The sequence below is a fragment of the Spinacia oleracea genome, chromosome 3, assembly GCF_020520425.1.
Source record: "Spinacia oleracea cultivar Varoflay chromosome 3, BTI_SOV_V1, whole genome shotgun sequence".
Taxonomy (NCBI): Eukaryota; Viridiplantae; Streptophyta; class Magnoliopsida; order Caryophyllales; family Amaranthaceae; genus Spinacia; species Spinacia oleracea.
This window is the reverse complement of record NC_079489.1, coordinates 152,883,242-152,896,526: the sequence shown is the minus strand read 5'-3', so window position 1 is coordinate 152,896,526 and position 13,285 is coordinate 152,883,242. Positions and strand designations below refer to the sequence as shown.

Genomic DNA, 13,285 nt, shown 5'->3' with positions numbered 1-13,285 from the left:
CACATCAATGAGAAAAATGGGAAAAGCTCGCGAGGAAAGGAGAAAAATTTCGCGGGGCATTCTGTTTCAAGTATTTGCTCACCAAAAAATTGGGACCCACTATATTCTTTTTTAGAGGAAAGTGACTACAACAGTGACATTTTATTTGGGTCCAACAACAATTCACGTGCTCCAACAAGAATATTGCCTTTGAAATAACGAATAAATAAATATTAAAAAAAAAAGTAATCTTGCTTTTTTTATTAATTAGCTGAAAATAATTAATAAAAAAATTAAAAAATTATACTAACGGTCATAAAATTTTAAGATCTATAAACAGAGACCAATTTTGCTATATTTTCGACACACTTTCAAAAGTTTTTTTTTCTCTCTTTAAAATTATCAAAATTAATTTTCATACAAAGTTTAACGTAAATAAAATAATTTATCTTAATAATTTGTTAGAATTTATTTAAGTTATTAATATAATTGAATAAAATACATAATGGATGAAGTATATGACAGATATAAAGTTTGGTGAAGTTTAGTGAATAGTAAAAGTAAGAGTGGTGAGGAGTTTTTTTTTTTTGTTCATTGGTGGGATGAATTTTTTGTAGAAATATTTGTTTGTGAGAAAAATGATGTGGAAGAGTAAGAAAGTGGTAGAGAGATAGTGGTGAGGAGTTTTTTCCCCAATTGATGGGAGTGGTCTTAGGCCCCTACATTATAAGCAATCGTCTAGCACCATAGTACGAACCCAGGGTTACATCTGGGCTCTATGTAGTTTGGTATAAATTTTTCCGTTTTTCAATCATTTTTCGTTGTTTGGTTTGACAAGAAAGGAAGAACAATTTTTCATAACTACCTCAAAGGTGGAAAACCTTTTTTCATTTGAAAGAAAGGAAAACTATTTTTCACTTTTCCTCACCTCCGCCCCTCCTCTTCCCATCAATCTTCATCCCATCTTCTCTCATTTTCTATTGATTTTCTTATAAGAAATCAAACAAAAGAAAACTAATTTGGGATTGAGTATTTCCTTGAAAAATCAATTTTCACTTAAATGTTCTAAGCTAAACCAAAAGAAGCCCTATTGTGCACAATTGAGGTGTTGAGAAAAGAAACATCTAGAGCACATAAATATAAATTGAAAGACAAAATTATCCCCAAGGAAAATAAAATTACCAACTTTGTCTACTAAAAATGTTTAAAGTGTTATTTGAGAAGAGAAAAACAAAATAAGAGGATTTCTTCTCTGTAATTTTTGTATTATCAGTTTTGTACAAGGTGATTCCAAATCAAATAACTCTTATCGATAAATAGTACAAATCTCATGGTAAAATTATAAATAAATAAGCTTTTGAGATATACATTTAACTTCAACTTTTATTCATTTAAATTCACATTTTATTTTGTTAACTTCAAATTATATTATGTTAACCTCATATTTTATTCATTTAATTCACTTTTTTCATTTCTTTTTTTATTTCCGCCTTTTTAGTTTTCCTACCGGTTTATTTACGAAAATACCATATTATTTGCACTATTCACAAATATATAATTTTCCGTTTTGTATGTACAACCGCTTGTACTCTTCTTTTTCCACTTGCAATACCCATTTGTAATTTATATTGCTCGAAGTGGACCATAAAAATGAAAAATAAAAACAAAGAAAAACGGCAGAAATGCTAGAACATACAGGTGACGACATCCCATAAATCCAAGATGCTGAGTTGTGGATATTGCTCTTAGACAACACAACAGAGGATCAGGGATAACACCAGTTTTCCCTAATGTCAAAGGAACTGCTATAACATTTCTGCTTAATCTGTTGCATACTAATTTGAGTCCACTTTAATTCCTTCTTTTCCTTTCACATTAAGCAACCAAGAACAAATGTCAAAAATTACTTAGTTTTTCAAGTTCTAACTATTTCCAGTTAGAAACCTTGAATTAATCCCATCTCAAATCAACACTGTTACAGTAAATTACTATCTCTTTTTTTCTATCACTTTCATTTGAAACAGAGAAAGTGGAATATGGCAGTGGAGTATTCATGTTGTGGTTCACAGTTCTTCATAAGAATCGCGATATGCATAATACTGGTGTTGTTTGCTGGGTTGATGTCTGGACTCACCCTTGGACTCATGTCCCTTAGTCTTGTAGAGCTTGAAGTTCTTGCTAAATCTGGAACTCCAGAAGACCGTAAATATGCTGGTATTTTTTTTACTCAATTCTTTGCTTAATTCTTCAACCAAACACAGCTGAATTCATTCTCTGAAACAGTAGAAATATTTGCATGCAGCAAAGATATTACCTGTTGTCAGGAAACAACACTTGTTGCTTTGTACCCTCTTAATATGCAATGCAGCTGCCATGGAGGTAAATTCGATCACCTTCAAAATATTGCTAAAATCAGGTCAATATTCTTGCAAACATCTGAATATAACAGATTAAAAAAAAATGACATTACTGCAGGCCCTTCCAATATTTCTTGACAGTTTGATTACAGCTTGGGGTGCTGTTCTTCTTTCTGTGACTCTGATACTCTTGTTTGGTGAGGTGGGATCCCTGTGTTTTAGGGCGCACTTAGGCTCCGTTTGGTAGAGCGTAGTAAAACGTTTTCATGGAAAACGATTTTTCCCTTTTCAATCATTTTACGTTGTTTGGTTTGACAGGGGGATGAAAAATAATTTTCAATAACCCCCTCGAAGGTGGAAAAACGAAGGAAACTACTTTTCCATCTTTCCTCCTTGCCTCCATCTTCCTTCTTCCCATCAATCTTCACTCATATTCTCCCATATTCCTTTTTCTATTAATTTTATAAGGAACCAAACAAAGAAAAACTAGTTTGAAACCAAAAAAAAAAAGTTCCATGGAAAATCATTTTTCACTGAAAACGTTTTACGCCAAACCAAATGGAACCTTAACCAATATCAGAAACCAGCATCGGATTTCTAATCAAATATTGTGTTGTAATACAGATTATCCCACAAGCTGTTTGCTCGCGGTATGGCTTGGCAATTGGTGCTGCTGTTGCTCCTCTTGTACGAGTTCTAGTCTGGATTAGTTTCCCCGTTGCGTATCCAATAAGCAAGGTGACACAACCTTATCAAACAAATCATCCACATTTCTCTTTATCTGATTTTTCTCACAGAAAACACAAATGTTTTGGATTCTACACTGATCCTTTCCTCGATCTTTCTCTACTTTACCAGCTACTAGACCTTATGTTGGGAAAAGAACACAAAGCATTGTTTCGGCGATCTGAACTGAAAACTCTAGTTGACTTGCATGGAAATGAGGTAAAACCCACCTTTCTCTTTCTTCCTCAATGAACAGAAGAAACCTGTTTCTGCAAAATAACATTACATAAGCTGATAAGCTCTGGTTTTTTACATGCAAACAGGCAGGAAAAGGAGGAGAACTTACCCATGATGAGACTACTATTATTGCCGGGGCTCTTGAACTCACAGAAAAAACAGCAAGGAATGCTATGACTCCAATAGCAGAAATTTTTGCCATTGATATTGATTCTAAACTTGACAGGTGAAAAAATACAATCACAAAATATCTTTGAATCCATTGGAAATGATGTATGACAGGGTCCAAACAGTTGATTTTTCAATATTGTACTCTAATATGACAGGAATTTGATGAAATTGATATTGGATAAAGGACATAGCAGGGTTCCAGTTTATTATGAAAATCCAACAAACATTATAGGCCTAATCCTGGTACTTTGCTCGTCTCTGAAGTTATTAACTTGACAAATCAAGCTTTCACTTCTAAGTAGACTTGATTGTGATCTATGTTACTTGGACTCTTCATTTTACCTCAACACTCGGATATGGGTATGGAGTTATGGACTACACTTCATTTTGGACCAAATCATGAATTTTTTTCACAAAATAGCCGAGTCGGACACTGGTACTTGGACACATACCAATGTCCGACATGGGTACCCGAGTCCGATTAACATAGATTGTTACTCTAATTAACTTGAAACATAGATTTGGGAGAATGTTCTATGAAGTCACAGTAGTGAAGTTGTCAATAACAGCTTCTTGTCAAGGCATGTTGCTTTCATGATACCAAAGAGTAAACTAAAAAAAACTAGTCAGGCAGGTAAGTCCACATCTTGCCCTCTAACTCCCATGTGTCCTTGCCTATGCAGGTGAAGAATTTGCTAACTATCAACCCAGGAGATGAGGTGCCAGTAAAGAATGTCACTATTCGCAAAATCCCAAGGTACAGTAGCTAAGCTTTGACTCAGAAGCAATAGAAGACTAGAATGTGGCATCCCATAGTATAAGATATTATGGTAATCCTGTTGCTAAACTTGGGATGTTCATTTGTGCCAACAAAAAAGAAATGATAATCAAGCTAAGACAGACGCAAACACATCTATTCTAATATTTCAAAACACAATGTTTACATAAGGTGATGACACGTGTCATCTCTTTTAGCTGAAGTATTATTTTATTTTTTTGTTAAATCGTCATTTATATTTATCCTTTTCAATTCTCCTCCTTAATTAGATATTCATTTTATTTCAAAATTAATTTTATTTGTTTCTAAATTTAATTTCATTATACTCCAAATGCTTCACATTTTATTATTTCAAAATTTGTGTATCCTACTTTATATTACATAAACGATGTACCCGAACTTTAAATTAACCTCGTGCATCGGGTAAAAACTAGTTTTATATAAAGCTGCAAATGGGAACTACATTACTGATTACTATCTGAAGTCCATAAATAATTGTAACTTATCTAAGGGTGCGTTCTATTCACCCGATTTTCACTTAATCTTTTTGATCTAAACATAACTGAACTTATTAGAACTTATCAAAACTTATTTTAGTTATAAATTGTACTTGGTCAACCCTTATTTTTCTTGAACTTATCGTATATGGACTTATCGTATATGGACTTATCTGAACTTATTTTTCCTGAAATAAGTGGAAATGAGGTTAACAGAGTCTTATTATCCCAATCCATAATAGTTAAGGATGATTTAAGATTTTAAGATGATTTACCTGAAGTAACCTAGGAGATAGGAGCTTCCCTCTCACCCTCTCTCCCTCGATTATCAGACGTACAAAAAAGGAGTATCTTAGGAAGTCCAGAATTAATCTATCAAGGAAATGCAACAACTTTTTACTAAACCCTCCAAAATTGTACATAGAACTATTGTTTCCTAGCAGAGATGTACCAAGTTTTTATCTCATAACCTAGCTTTCTATCCCAGGGTTTCGGAGAACATGCCTTTATATGACATACTTAATGAATTTGAAAAAGGCCGCAGTCATATGGCTGTTGTCGTAAGAAAAGGGGACTCAGAACTGTCAACCAGCAAACATCCACAGGAAGGTAAACAATTACATTTTAGCTGTAAAAGTTAAAATCTGAACTTATTTTCATCAATTTCTTATCCTTTCCTTCTTAACTATGGAGTATATGACTAATTATAGAGCCTTTGAGAGAGGTTAGAGTAGAGATGGATGGCAAACAACAGTCCCAAGAAAGGCAATTGAGAAGCAACACATCACTGAGGAAATTGAAGAGCTTTCCACAGACTACCCAAGAGCTTCTAAGAGAAACTTCAAAAGGCAAAAAGAGGTCAAAAAATGTGGAATCAGAAATTTTAGACATCACAGAGAAACAACTTTCTGAACCCCCACAAAATGGAGAAGCTATTGGCATAATCACAATGGAAGATGTCATTGAAGAACTGCTACAGGTGAGTGGCAGTACAAAGCATCCCTCTTTTCAATGTGTGTCAGGGATCTAAACCTTCTATGATTCTGGTTTATTTGCAGGAGGAAATATACGATGAAACTGATTACAGACACGAGAATTGATAACACGGGTTCAGGTGGTAACATAGCCTTTTTGGTAGCTGATATGTATTCTTTAGTCAGACAACGTATCTCTTTTTTGACAAGAAAGATAAAGCATAACTACGGAGTATAATGCAATATATTATGGCATGGCAATGACATTTCTGAGTTCTGACTAATGTTAACTTTTGTGTTTCATTTACAAACACTGTAAATTTGTCTTGCAAATTTTAATTTCAAATCACGTCATCAATCTTTTTTGGCGTAAAAAGCTGGGTTGATCATTGAGAGTTTCTGTATTACCGAGATGTTAAAACAACATCACCTAAATGGGCATTGGTATGAGACTGACTAGATATACAAACAGCATATTAGGTTGACGCATCATTAGTATGACTAGGAGTATGCCTGAGATGCATTTTCAACGCCCTTAAAACACACAAAAATAACACAAAAGGCATAAATTACCAGAAATGAGAACACCCAGAACAAATATGAGACAGAGAGAAAACATCATATCATCAAAAAAATTAAGGCTGAGTCGTAGAAGACACGGCAGAAACTGTATCATGGTTCAACTATGAAATCTTTTCTTATCTAAGTTATTTAGATCAATTCAGCCTTCAAGTAAAGCTCTGATATGAGTAAAAAAATCATGGCAGTTAACAAAGTGCTGCATAATGCTTCAGCAGGAAGGTAGACCATTTCTGAACTCCAAACATGCATACATGCCAACAATAAATCTCCCACTGCTCAAGCCCTGATTGGTCAAATCTCCAATATTGAGCAACAAAATACACCTACCAAACCAAAAAATAATTTTCAGAGAATACGTAACACGCTCACTGGTAAATTCTCTTATGTTCAAAATGAAGATTCCTTTGACATCTCACACTCCCTCTTTTCCATAACTAGTATGGAGAGTTCATTACTGACCATCCCTTTTCCCTCTGACGGCACTTGCTGTAGTCCATAATTAGTTAACTAGTACAGAGAGTTCATAACTTCATATCCCCCAAATATTATGCCTGATTGTCCATGGAAATTTAAAGATAATGCACGATATATTAAGTACGTCTATTCTTGCAATTGTTATGCTTGGAGTGAAACACTTGATTTGCTAGAAATAAGCTCCTCAGAACACCAAGAGTCAATCAGTATGCAATCTAGAGATAGCCTAGGGAGGTCTAGATGTAGGCTATGTTCTCTTCACCTGAATAAGGTATTATCATCTAAACTTTCTAAAGTCTGGTCCTGTCTGAATTTTTCTGAACTTTCCATATGTGTACCCTAATATTTATAAATATTACTCAAACAAATACTGCTAACATCATATTTCCCCCAAAATTGGACATGTGGCACTCCCTCGTGCAATATTTTTCCCCCTAAATTCCTTACCCTCCCGTTGATCCAGTTCTTGGCTCTACGCCCCAACCTTTTTTATGGAGCAATACTTTAATTGGGTCTTGGAAACCACTTTGTCAAAAGGTTGACTACACTGTCTCTCAAAAAGAAAATTCTCATTTAATTCTTTGTCGTCTCTAAGATGGTGTTCACTTTGAATAATTATTTCCCCTCTTCAATCATGCTACCACTTCTAAGCTACCATCTCAACATTCGTTTTCCTTCTCGGAGCTACAATTGCTCCTTTCTTTCTCATCCTTATGGCTTCCAATTTCATGCCTTCAAAAAGGGAGAGGAAGTGAAGCTCCAAAAAGAATTTGGTATAGCCTAAATTTACCTTTCCGATGTTAAGTACTCTAACATGTTTAATCAAAGTAGAACTTATTGTTGGTCAATTTATGTTGGAAGTAATGCTCAAAATTAGTGTGTTAGTTGTCCTTAGTTATAGGGACATGATTTGTCAAGGATAACGTTAGTGGATTAGTTGGTTTGTGCATTTAGGCCACTAACTTAGACATTGGATTATGCTTCCCTAGTTATTGTAATTGGTGTGCCTATATAAGGCATATATTTGTGTTAATGTTAATTGGATTAAATGAAGGTTGTACTATAGTTTTCTTCTTCTTTCCCCTCTCTCATCTGTATTATAATTGTCAATCTTGGGCCGTTAAAATACAATCATTTTTGAAAGCTCTAAATTTGTGGGATGTGATTGAGAGTGACACCAACCCTACTCCTCTTCTACAAAATCCTACACTAGCCCAAATCAAAAAGCATGAAGAAGAAATGGCTAGAAACTTATAAAGCAAAAGGCACTATCATGTTTACATTCAGCTGTGTCTGGAAGAAATTTTCACGACTATTATGAGTTGTGACACTATTAAAGAAGCATGAGAGAATTAAGAAGGATTTCAATTTGCTAAAGGTGTTGTTGTAGATGACACGCGAAGAGTGTGACGAAATATTATGTGGACTACGGTCATGAGCACAAGAATAAACTCTATAGTAAGTAGGCTAAGTGGCTGTTTGGCCAAGCTCCTACAACAGCTTCTTGGGGTAAGAAGTAGAAACTAGGCCAAACATTCATTTAGGAGAAGTAGAAACTAGCTTTGTAGAAACCCAAAAGTGTTTCTAGAGGGTGGAGAAGTAGAAGCTCCAATTTGAAGCTTCTTGAAAGAGCTTCTCGGGGAGCTATTTAGCACCTCCACCTCTACCTCGCATCAATGACCCATTGCACCACCCTACCACACCACTTAATGAAATTTTCATTTGGTAAATTGTTTCCATTTCTTAGAAACACTTCTTAAATTGGTTGGCCAAACACCTCAAAATTTTTGTAGAAACAGTTCCTGTGGAATTACTTCTAGGAACAGAAACCGTTTTACAGAAGCTTGGCCAAACACTAAGTTTGAAAAGAAGCTAAAGACAGAGTTGTACATCTGATTCATTGTTATGCTGTTTCACTTTTGTAGGTATTGACCAACATATACGGAGCAATATTTTTTCGAAAGCTTGCTGGTTGTTGTACTTTGGCCTCAATTTGGAAGCAAAACTCTGGATAGAGGGTTGTTATACATGGGAGCTTAGACTAGGGCTAGACCAAAGGGAAGATGTAAACTGGTTTCGTTATAGATAAATTTTCATGACACTTTGAATAGCAGCAAGATGTAATAATGGATCTTTGATTTTATACGAATAATACAGAGAGTTATTTTAGTATGTTAGGGATCTTGAAGTAGTTATTTGTGATTGTATCTGTTCAAAAGTATTCCATTACGAAGCATATCCAAATATCCAATGGATATACCTGAAATCGATTACAAAATCGTGAATTGCATGAGTGCTAATCTAGTATACTTTTATCAGAACATTGTAAACTGAGATCTTGTTAAATATGTCTAAATGTGTATTTTCCAAATATCTAATATTGACCATTTCTATAAATATAAAATTAAATATATTAGGAGATAAGCAAACAAAAATAAGAAAACCTACTATGTCTGATTTGGTCTGAAATTTTCAGGCCAGGTCTGAGGTACGGTTCTAATAAGAAAAAGTACTGAGTTTCTGAAATACGTGAAGAGGGCATCACCGTAACACAGGTCTAGAAGACAACAAACGTTGGGAACACATTTGAGTTACAAAATTAACAGAACAAAGCAAGGGTGAACCTAACCTTCACTGAAAAAGTAAACTAATAAGCAAGGGCAATGATTACAGTTACTGGAGATGAGATTGGTATAGCAAGAGTACCTGAGATACATGTCTCCACCAATTTGTAAGGGCTCAAACTACCAATTCACAGAAAAGATGCTTCACCAAATCATCAGATAACAATGTCAGCTTTACTACGGCCTTGTCCCCACTGGCGTCGACGAGCCCTTCTCTTTCTTCCATCAGTTTTCTCCTTAATCTTCTCCTTTAAGTCCCTCTCTCCCCTTCTTTTGTACATTTTGAAAGTAATATGTCTATCTGCTGCCATCTTCCTCACTCTTTCTGTAATCTCCACAGCAAATTGTCTGTTATAAATTTTATTCAGACCCTTCATTAACTTTGCAAAAGTGCTAGGCAGTGGCATCACATCTTTATCCATCATTTCCAAGCAATAATTACAGGCCTCTTTCACATGCCCCTTCGAGAACAGTGCATGGATCCAGATTGTCCATGCATCAACATTCAGCTCACATCCTTTTGTCATGATACATTCCCACACATCTTTAGCTAATTCGAGTTTTTCACCTCGTAAAAGGGTGTTCAGTAAATCTTTGAATGTACCATATTGGGGAGCAGATAAAAGACCTCTATTAATCATTTCCTTGAAATAGTCACACGCTTCAACTAAACAATCCTGCTCAATAAGACCATGAATTATTATAGTGAAGCTTTCAAGACCAGGACTTAACCTACTTGCTTCCATCTCATTCCAAAGTTCAATACCTTGTTTCACCTCCCCTAACTTGCATGCCAAACGAATCAAAGTATTGTATATTTTCGTATCTGGAAAAAAACCGGTCTTTTTCATCTCAACCACAAGCTCCATACACTCTTCCAATTGCTCCTTCTTTTCATGAGCCAAAAGTATATGCAGATAAGTTGTGTGATCAGGGGTGTGGCCTCGTTGAAGCATAGTATCTAAAAGCTCGTAGGCTTTATCAATCTTCCGGCACTTGCATAGTCCACTAATCAACGCGTTATAAGTTATGATGTCAGCATCACATCCACTTTTCTCCATGTCATAAAAGACTCGCATTGCTTCCTCGGTTTTCTCCATGGAACAAAGTGCCTGGATCAATACGGTGTAAGATGCTGCATTCGGTTCACAACCTTTCCTCCTCATTTCTTTCAAAAGATCATACGCATCAGCCATCTTTCCAGCCACGGAAAACCCATTAAGCAAATTGTTGTAGACAACTATATCTGGTTCAAACCCCGCTTCCTTAATTTGAACCAATACATGTTTTGCTTCCAACAGTTTCCCTTCTTTACACCATCCGTACAACAGAGAAGTAAAATGCTTGATGCTTGGTGTAAACCTCATTCTCATATCCTCAAATAACGAGGCTGCCTCCTTTACACTCCCATTCTTAGAGAGCGCATCCAACAAACACCCGAACACATACTCGTTAGGTTCACATCCGTATTTAGGCATTTCATCTAACACTTCAACTGCCTTCTTAACCATCCTTGCCGAAGCAAACCTCCTCATTAACACAACAAACACATCCGGGGTAATCAACCGTGGACTCTCTCTCCTCATTTCCTCTATTATTGCCCAAACCGCTCCAAATTGCCTCATTTTGCTTAAAGTCCTAACCATTGCCTTGTAAACATCATAGCTATGCTTGTAACCAGGCTGCCTCGACGCCCATATGAAAAACTGATAAGCTAAATTCCCCGCATCCCCACAACGGTTCAATACACGTTCCGCCAACCCCGGCCGCATAATTACACCAGATTCTTGCAAAGCAAGGTCCAACTTTGGAACCCTAGAATGGAATTTCCTCAATATTCGATATATTTTCTCAACATCAGCCTCAAATTCATCAAATTTACGATCATGGGTAATACTATTTTGAGGGTCTTTATCCAAATGAACCAATCCAAACCCATTTCTTTGCTGAACAAAATCAGGGTTGGAATGGGGTGATTGATGTTCCGGAACTGGGAATTTATCAGTAGGGGAAGAAATGTTGGAAAATTTGGCAGCAAGTGTTAATCGAGCACAGGATTCAGAGGGTAACAACAAAGAAGGGCGAAAGTTCTTGCAGAGATACAATGATCTTAAACACATTTTACCCATTTTCGTTTCTTTTTCTAATCAAATTAGGTATTACGGTGCTATACTGCTATCCAGATATTCAATCTAAATTCAAAATAGCTTCATTTGAATCCCAGAGTAGTATTCATGGAGTTGGGGTGCTATTAATACATAAAAAGATGACCTTTTTACCTGTTTAGAAGCCATGGCTTCAGCAGAGCTATAACAATTGTTTTGATCTTCCAAACTTCAAATATGTGTATAGGTTTGACTCATGAAACGTGGAGTGTTCTGTTGAAATTTCCCCCTCTCTCTCTCTGGTAGTTTTATCAGTTGATTAGGGTTTTAAGGATTCAGCTTTTTCTTTATCTACCCACCATGAAAGCAGAGTAGTAGAGTGAGAAGTGTAAGTGGTTGAAGAGGGGGCAAAGAGCCAAAGACAGATGAGGGTGTTTGTGTTTCGGTTTGTGTTTCGGTTTGTGTACTTGAAGATTGGACCATGGGGTGTTTGACGGTTCACAAATTCTTATTTACAATGGGTGTACAATAAATATTGTACACCGAAGTAAAAGTTAACACAAAATGCTTAAAAGTTAAGCTTATATATGTAAAAGTTATCTATTTTTAAGTAATAAATTTTTTCATTTTAGTAAAACTTATTTCTTCAATAATGTATAAAATCAATCATTTAACCTTTCAAAATATTTATCTATCAATTTTTTTTTACTAATATAAAAGTTAATCAAAATTAGGTTAAAGTTATAAAAAAAAGGGTTAAAGTTATCTTGGTGTACAATAAATTTATTGTACACCTTGTGCGCGCAAGATCTATTGTTGACTGTTTGGTTACGAAAAGTTTAGGAAAAACAATGAAGTATGAGATTTTGAGACGAATGTTTGGTTAAAGTGGTTTGGAAGAGAGTTTTGGGATAAAAAAACTACTATTGAATAAGCTCAATATCATAAATTTAAATAAGTGATTGTAAAATGTTTACCTATCTATATCATTTTATGTTGATGGTCTTAACGCTCGTTTACACATTAAACAACTAGTCAACCTAATTAATACAAACAATTATTCAGTTAGTCAAACTAGCTAACAACTGACTACTTGCCAAGCATGACCATTATATCTCATGTTTTGGGACGATGAAAATGATAGTCAAATATATAATCCGTTCAACCAAACTTATTTGATAGAGTTGCTAGAGGAACTCACCCTATCATTTAGAAGTTATAAGTTCGATCAGTGTTCAGGCTGAGATTTAATAATCTGAATCTTTTGTCCCACAATTTGTGTACTACTTATATTTTGTGTATACTATTTTCCATTTTCTATCTTTGAGTCACTTGACTATCATCTATCTATTACTATACACTAAAAGAGACACCAGGAATGACACGTGTCAATTCCTGGTGCAATTTTTTCCCGCAAAAAATCATTTCCTAAAAAAAATATATCTACTTTATTCTATTTTTATTTTCTTTCCTTTTGTATAAATGTTTATAAATAGAAAAAATTATAGGATTATTAAATATGACATTATTAGATAATTTTGGTAATATTTAGTCAGATCGTCATATCAATAATAGAAAATATTCTTACTCAATATTTTGTTCATATTAAGCATATCAAATATTTAATTTGGTCAAATCTTCATATTAAACATATCAAATATATAATACGTAATAGAAAGGAAATTGCATATTGTTATATAATAAAATGAGTACGTTTGAGATTTATTAATTACACAATAGATTTAAGAGATAAATATTTCAGTTAAAAAAGATGATTAATT

At 34.8% G+C, this 13,285-nt stretch overlaps 2 protein-coding genes across 12 annotated transcripts; one reads left to right on the top strand and one right to left on the bottom strand.

Annotated features, from left to right (window-relative positions):
* Positions 1-1,818: 1,818 nt before the first annotated feature.
* On the bottom strand, positions 1,819-11,986 carry LOC110803650 (putative pentatricopeptide repeat-containing protein At5g65820). 11 transcript variants are annotated; one of them, XM_056840961.1, is made up of 5 exons: positions 9,482-11,986; positions 3,409-3,512; positions 3,293-3,331; positions 2,294-2,372; positions 1,819-2,163 (listed from the first exon to the last, which is right to left on the bottom strand). In XM_056840961.1, the coding sequence occupies exon 1, from the start codon at positions 11,526-11,528 to the stop codon at positions 9,555-9,557; it is 1,974 nt and encodes a 657-aa protein (XP_056696939.1). In that variant the 5' UTR covers positions 11,529-11,986; the 3' UTR covers positions 1,819-2,163; positions 2,294-2,372; positions 3,293-3,331; positions 3,409-3,512; positions 9,482-9,554. The 11 variants fall into 11 exon arrangements, with proteins under 11 accessions (XP_056696939.1, XP_021864868.1, XP_056696936.1 ...); XM_022009176.2 differs by having other exon boundaries at positions 1,819-2,372; XM_056840958.1 differs by having other exon boundaries at positions 1,819-2,372; positions 3,293-3,325.
* On the top strand, positions 2,016-5,877 carry LOC110803632 (DUF21 domain-containing protein At2g14520). Its single transcript, XM_056840962.1, has 10 exons — positions 2,016-2,193; positions 2,282-2,358; positions 2,455-2,538; positions 2,961-3,281; positions 3,386-3,525; positions 3,626-3,713; positions 4,154-4,227; positions 5,233-5,354; positions 5,456-5,724; positions 5,804-5,877. Exons 1-10 carry the CDS (start codon positions 2,016-2,018, stop codon positions 5,843-5,845), a joined length of 1,395 nt encoding a protein of 464 aa, XP_056696940.1. The 3' UTR covers positions 5,846-5,877.
* Positions 11,987-13,285: the final 1,299 nt, after the last annotated feature.

What these genes read in the sequence shown, in the direction of transcription:
- LOC110803650 (XM_022009172.2), bottom strand. Translation starts at nt 11,528, where the DNA reads ATGGGTAAAATGTGTTTAAGATCATTGTATCTCTGCAAGAACTTTCGC.
- LOC110803632 (XM_056840962.1), top strand. Translation starts at nt 2,016, where the DNA reads ATGGCAGTGGAGTATTCATGTTGTGGTTCACAGTTCTTCATAAGAATC. An exon ending in GCAATGCAGCTGCCATGGAG is followed by an intron (nt 2,359 to 2,454) that starts GTAAATTCGATC and finishes ACATTACTGCAG; the next exon opens with GCCCTTCCAATATTTCTTGA. An exon ending in ACATTATAGGCCTAATCCTG is followed by an intron (nt 3,714 to 4,153) that starts GTACTTTGCTCG and finishes TTGCCTATGCAG; the next exon opens with GTGAAGAATTTGCTAACTAT.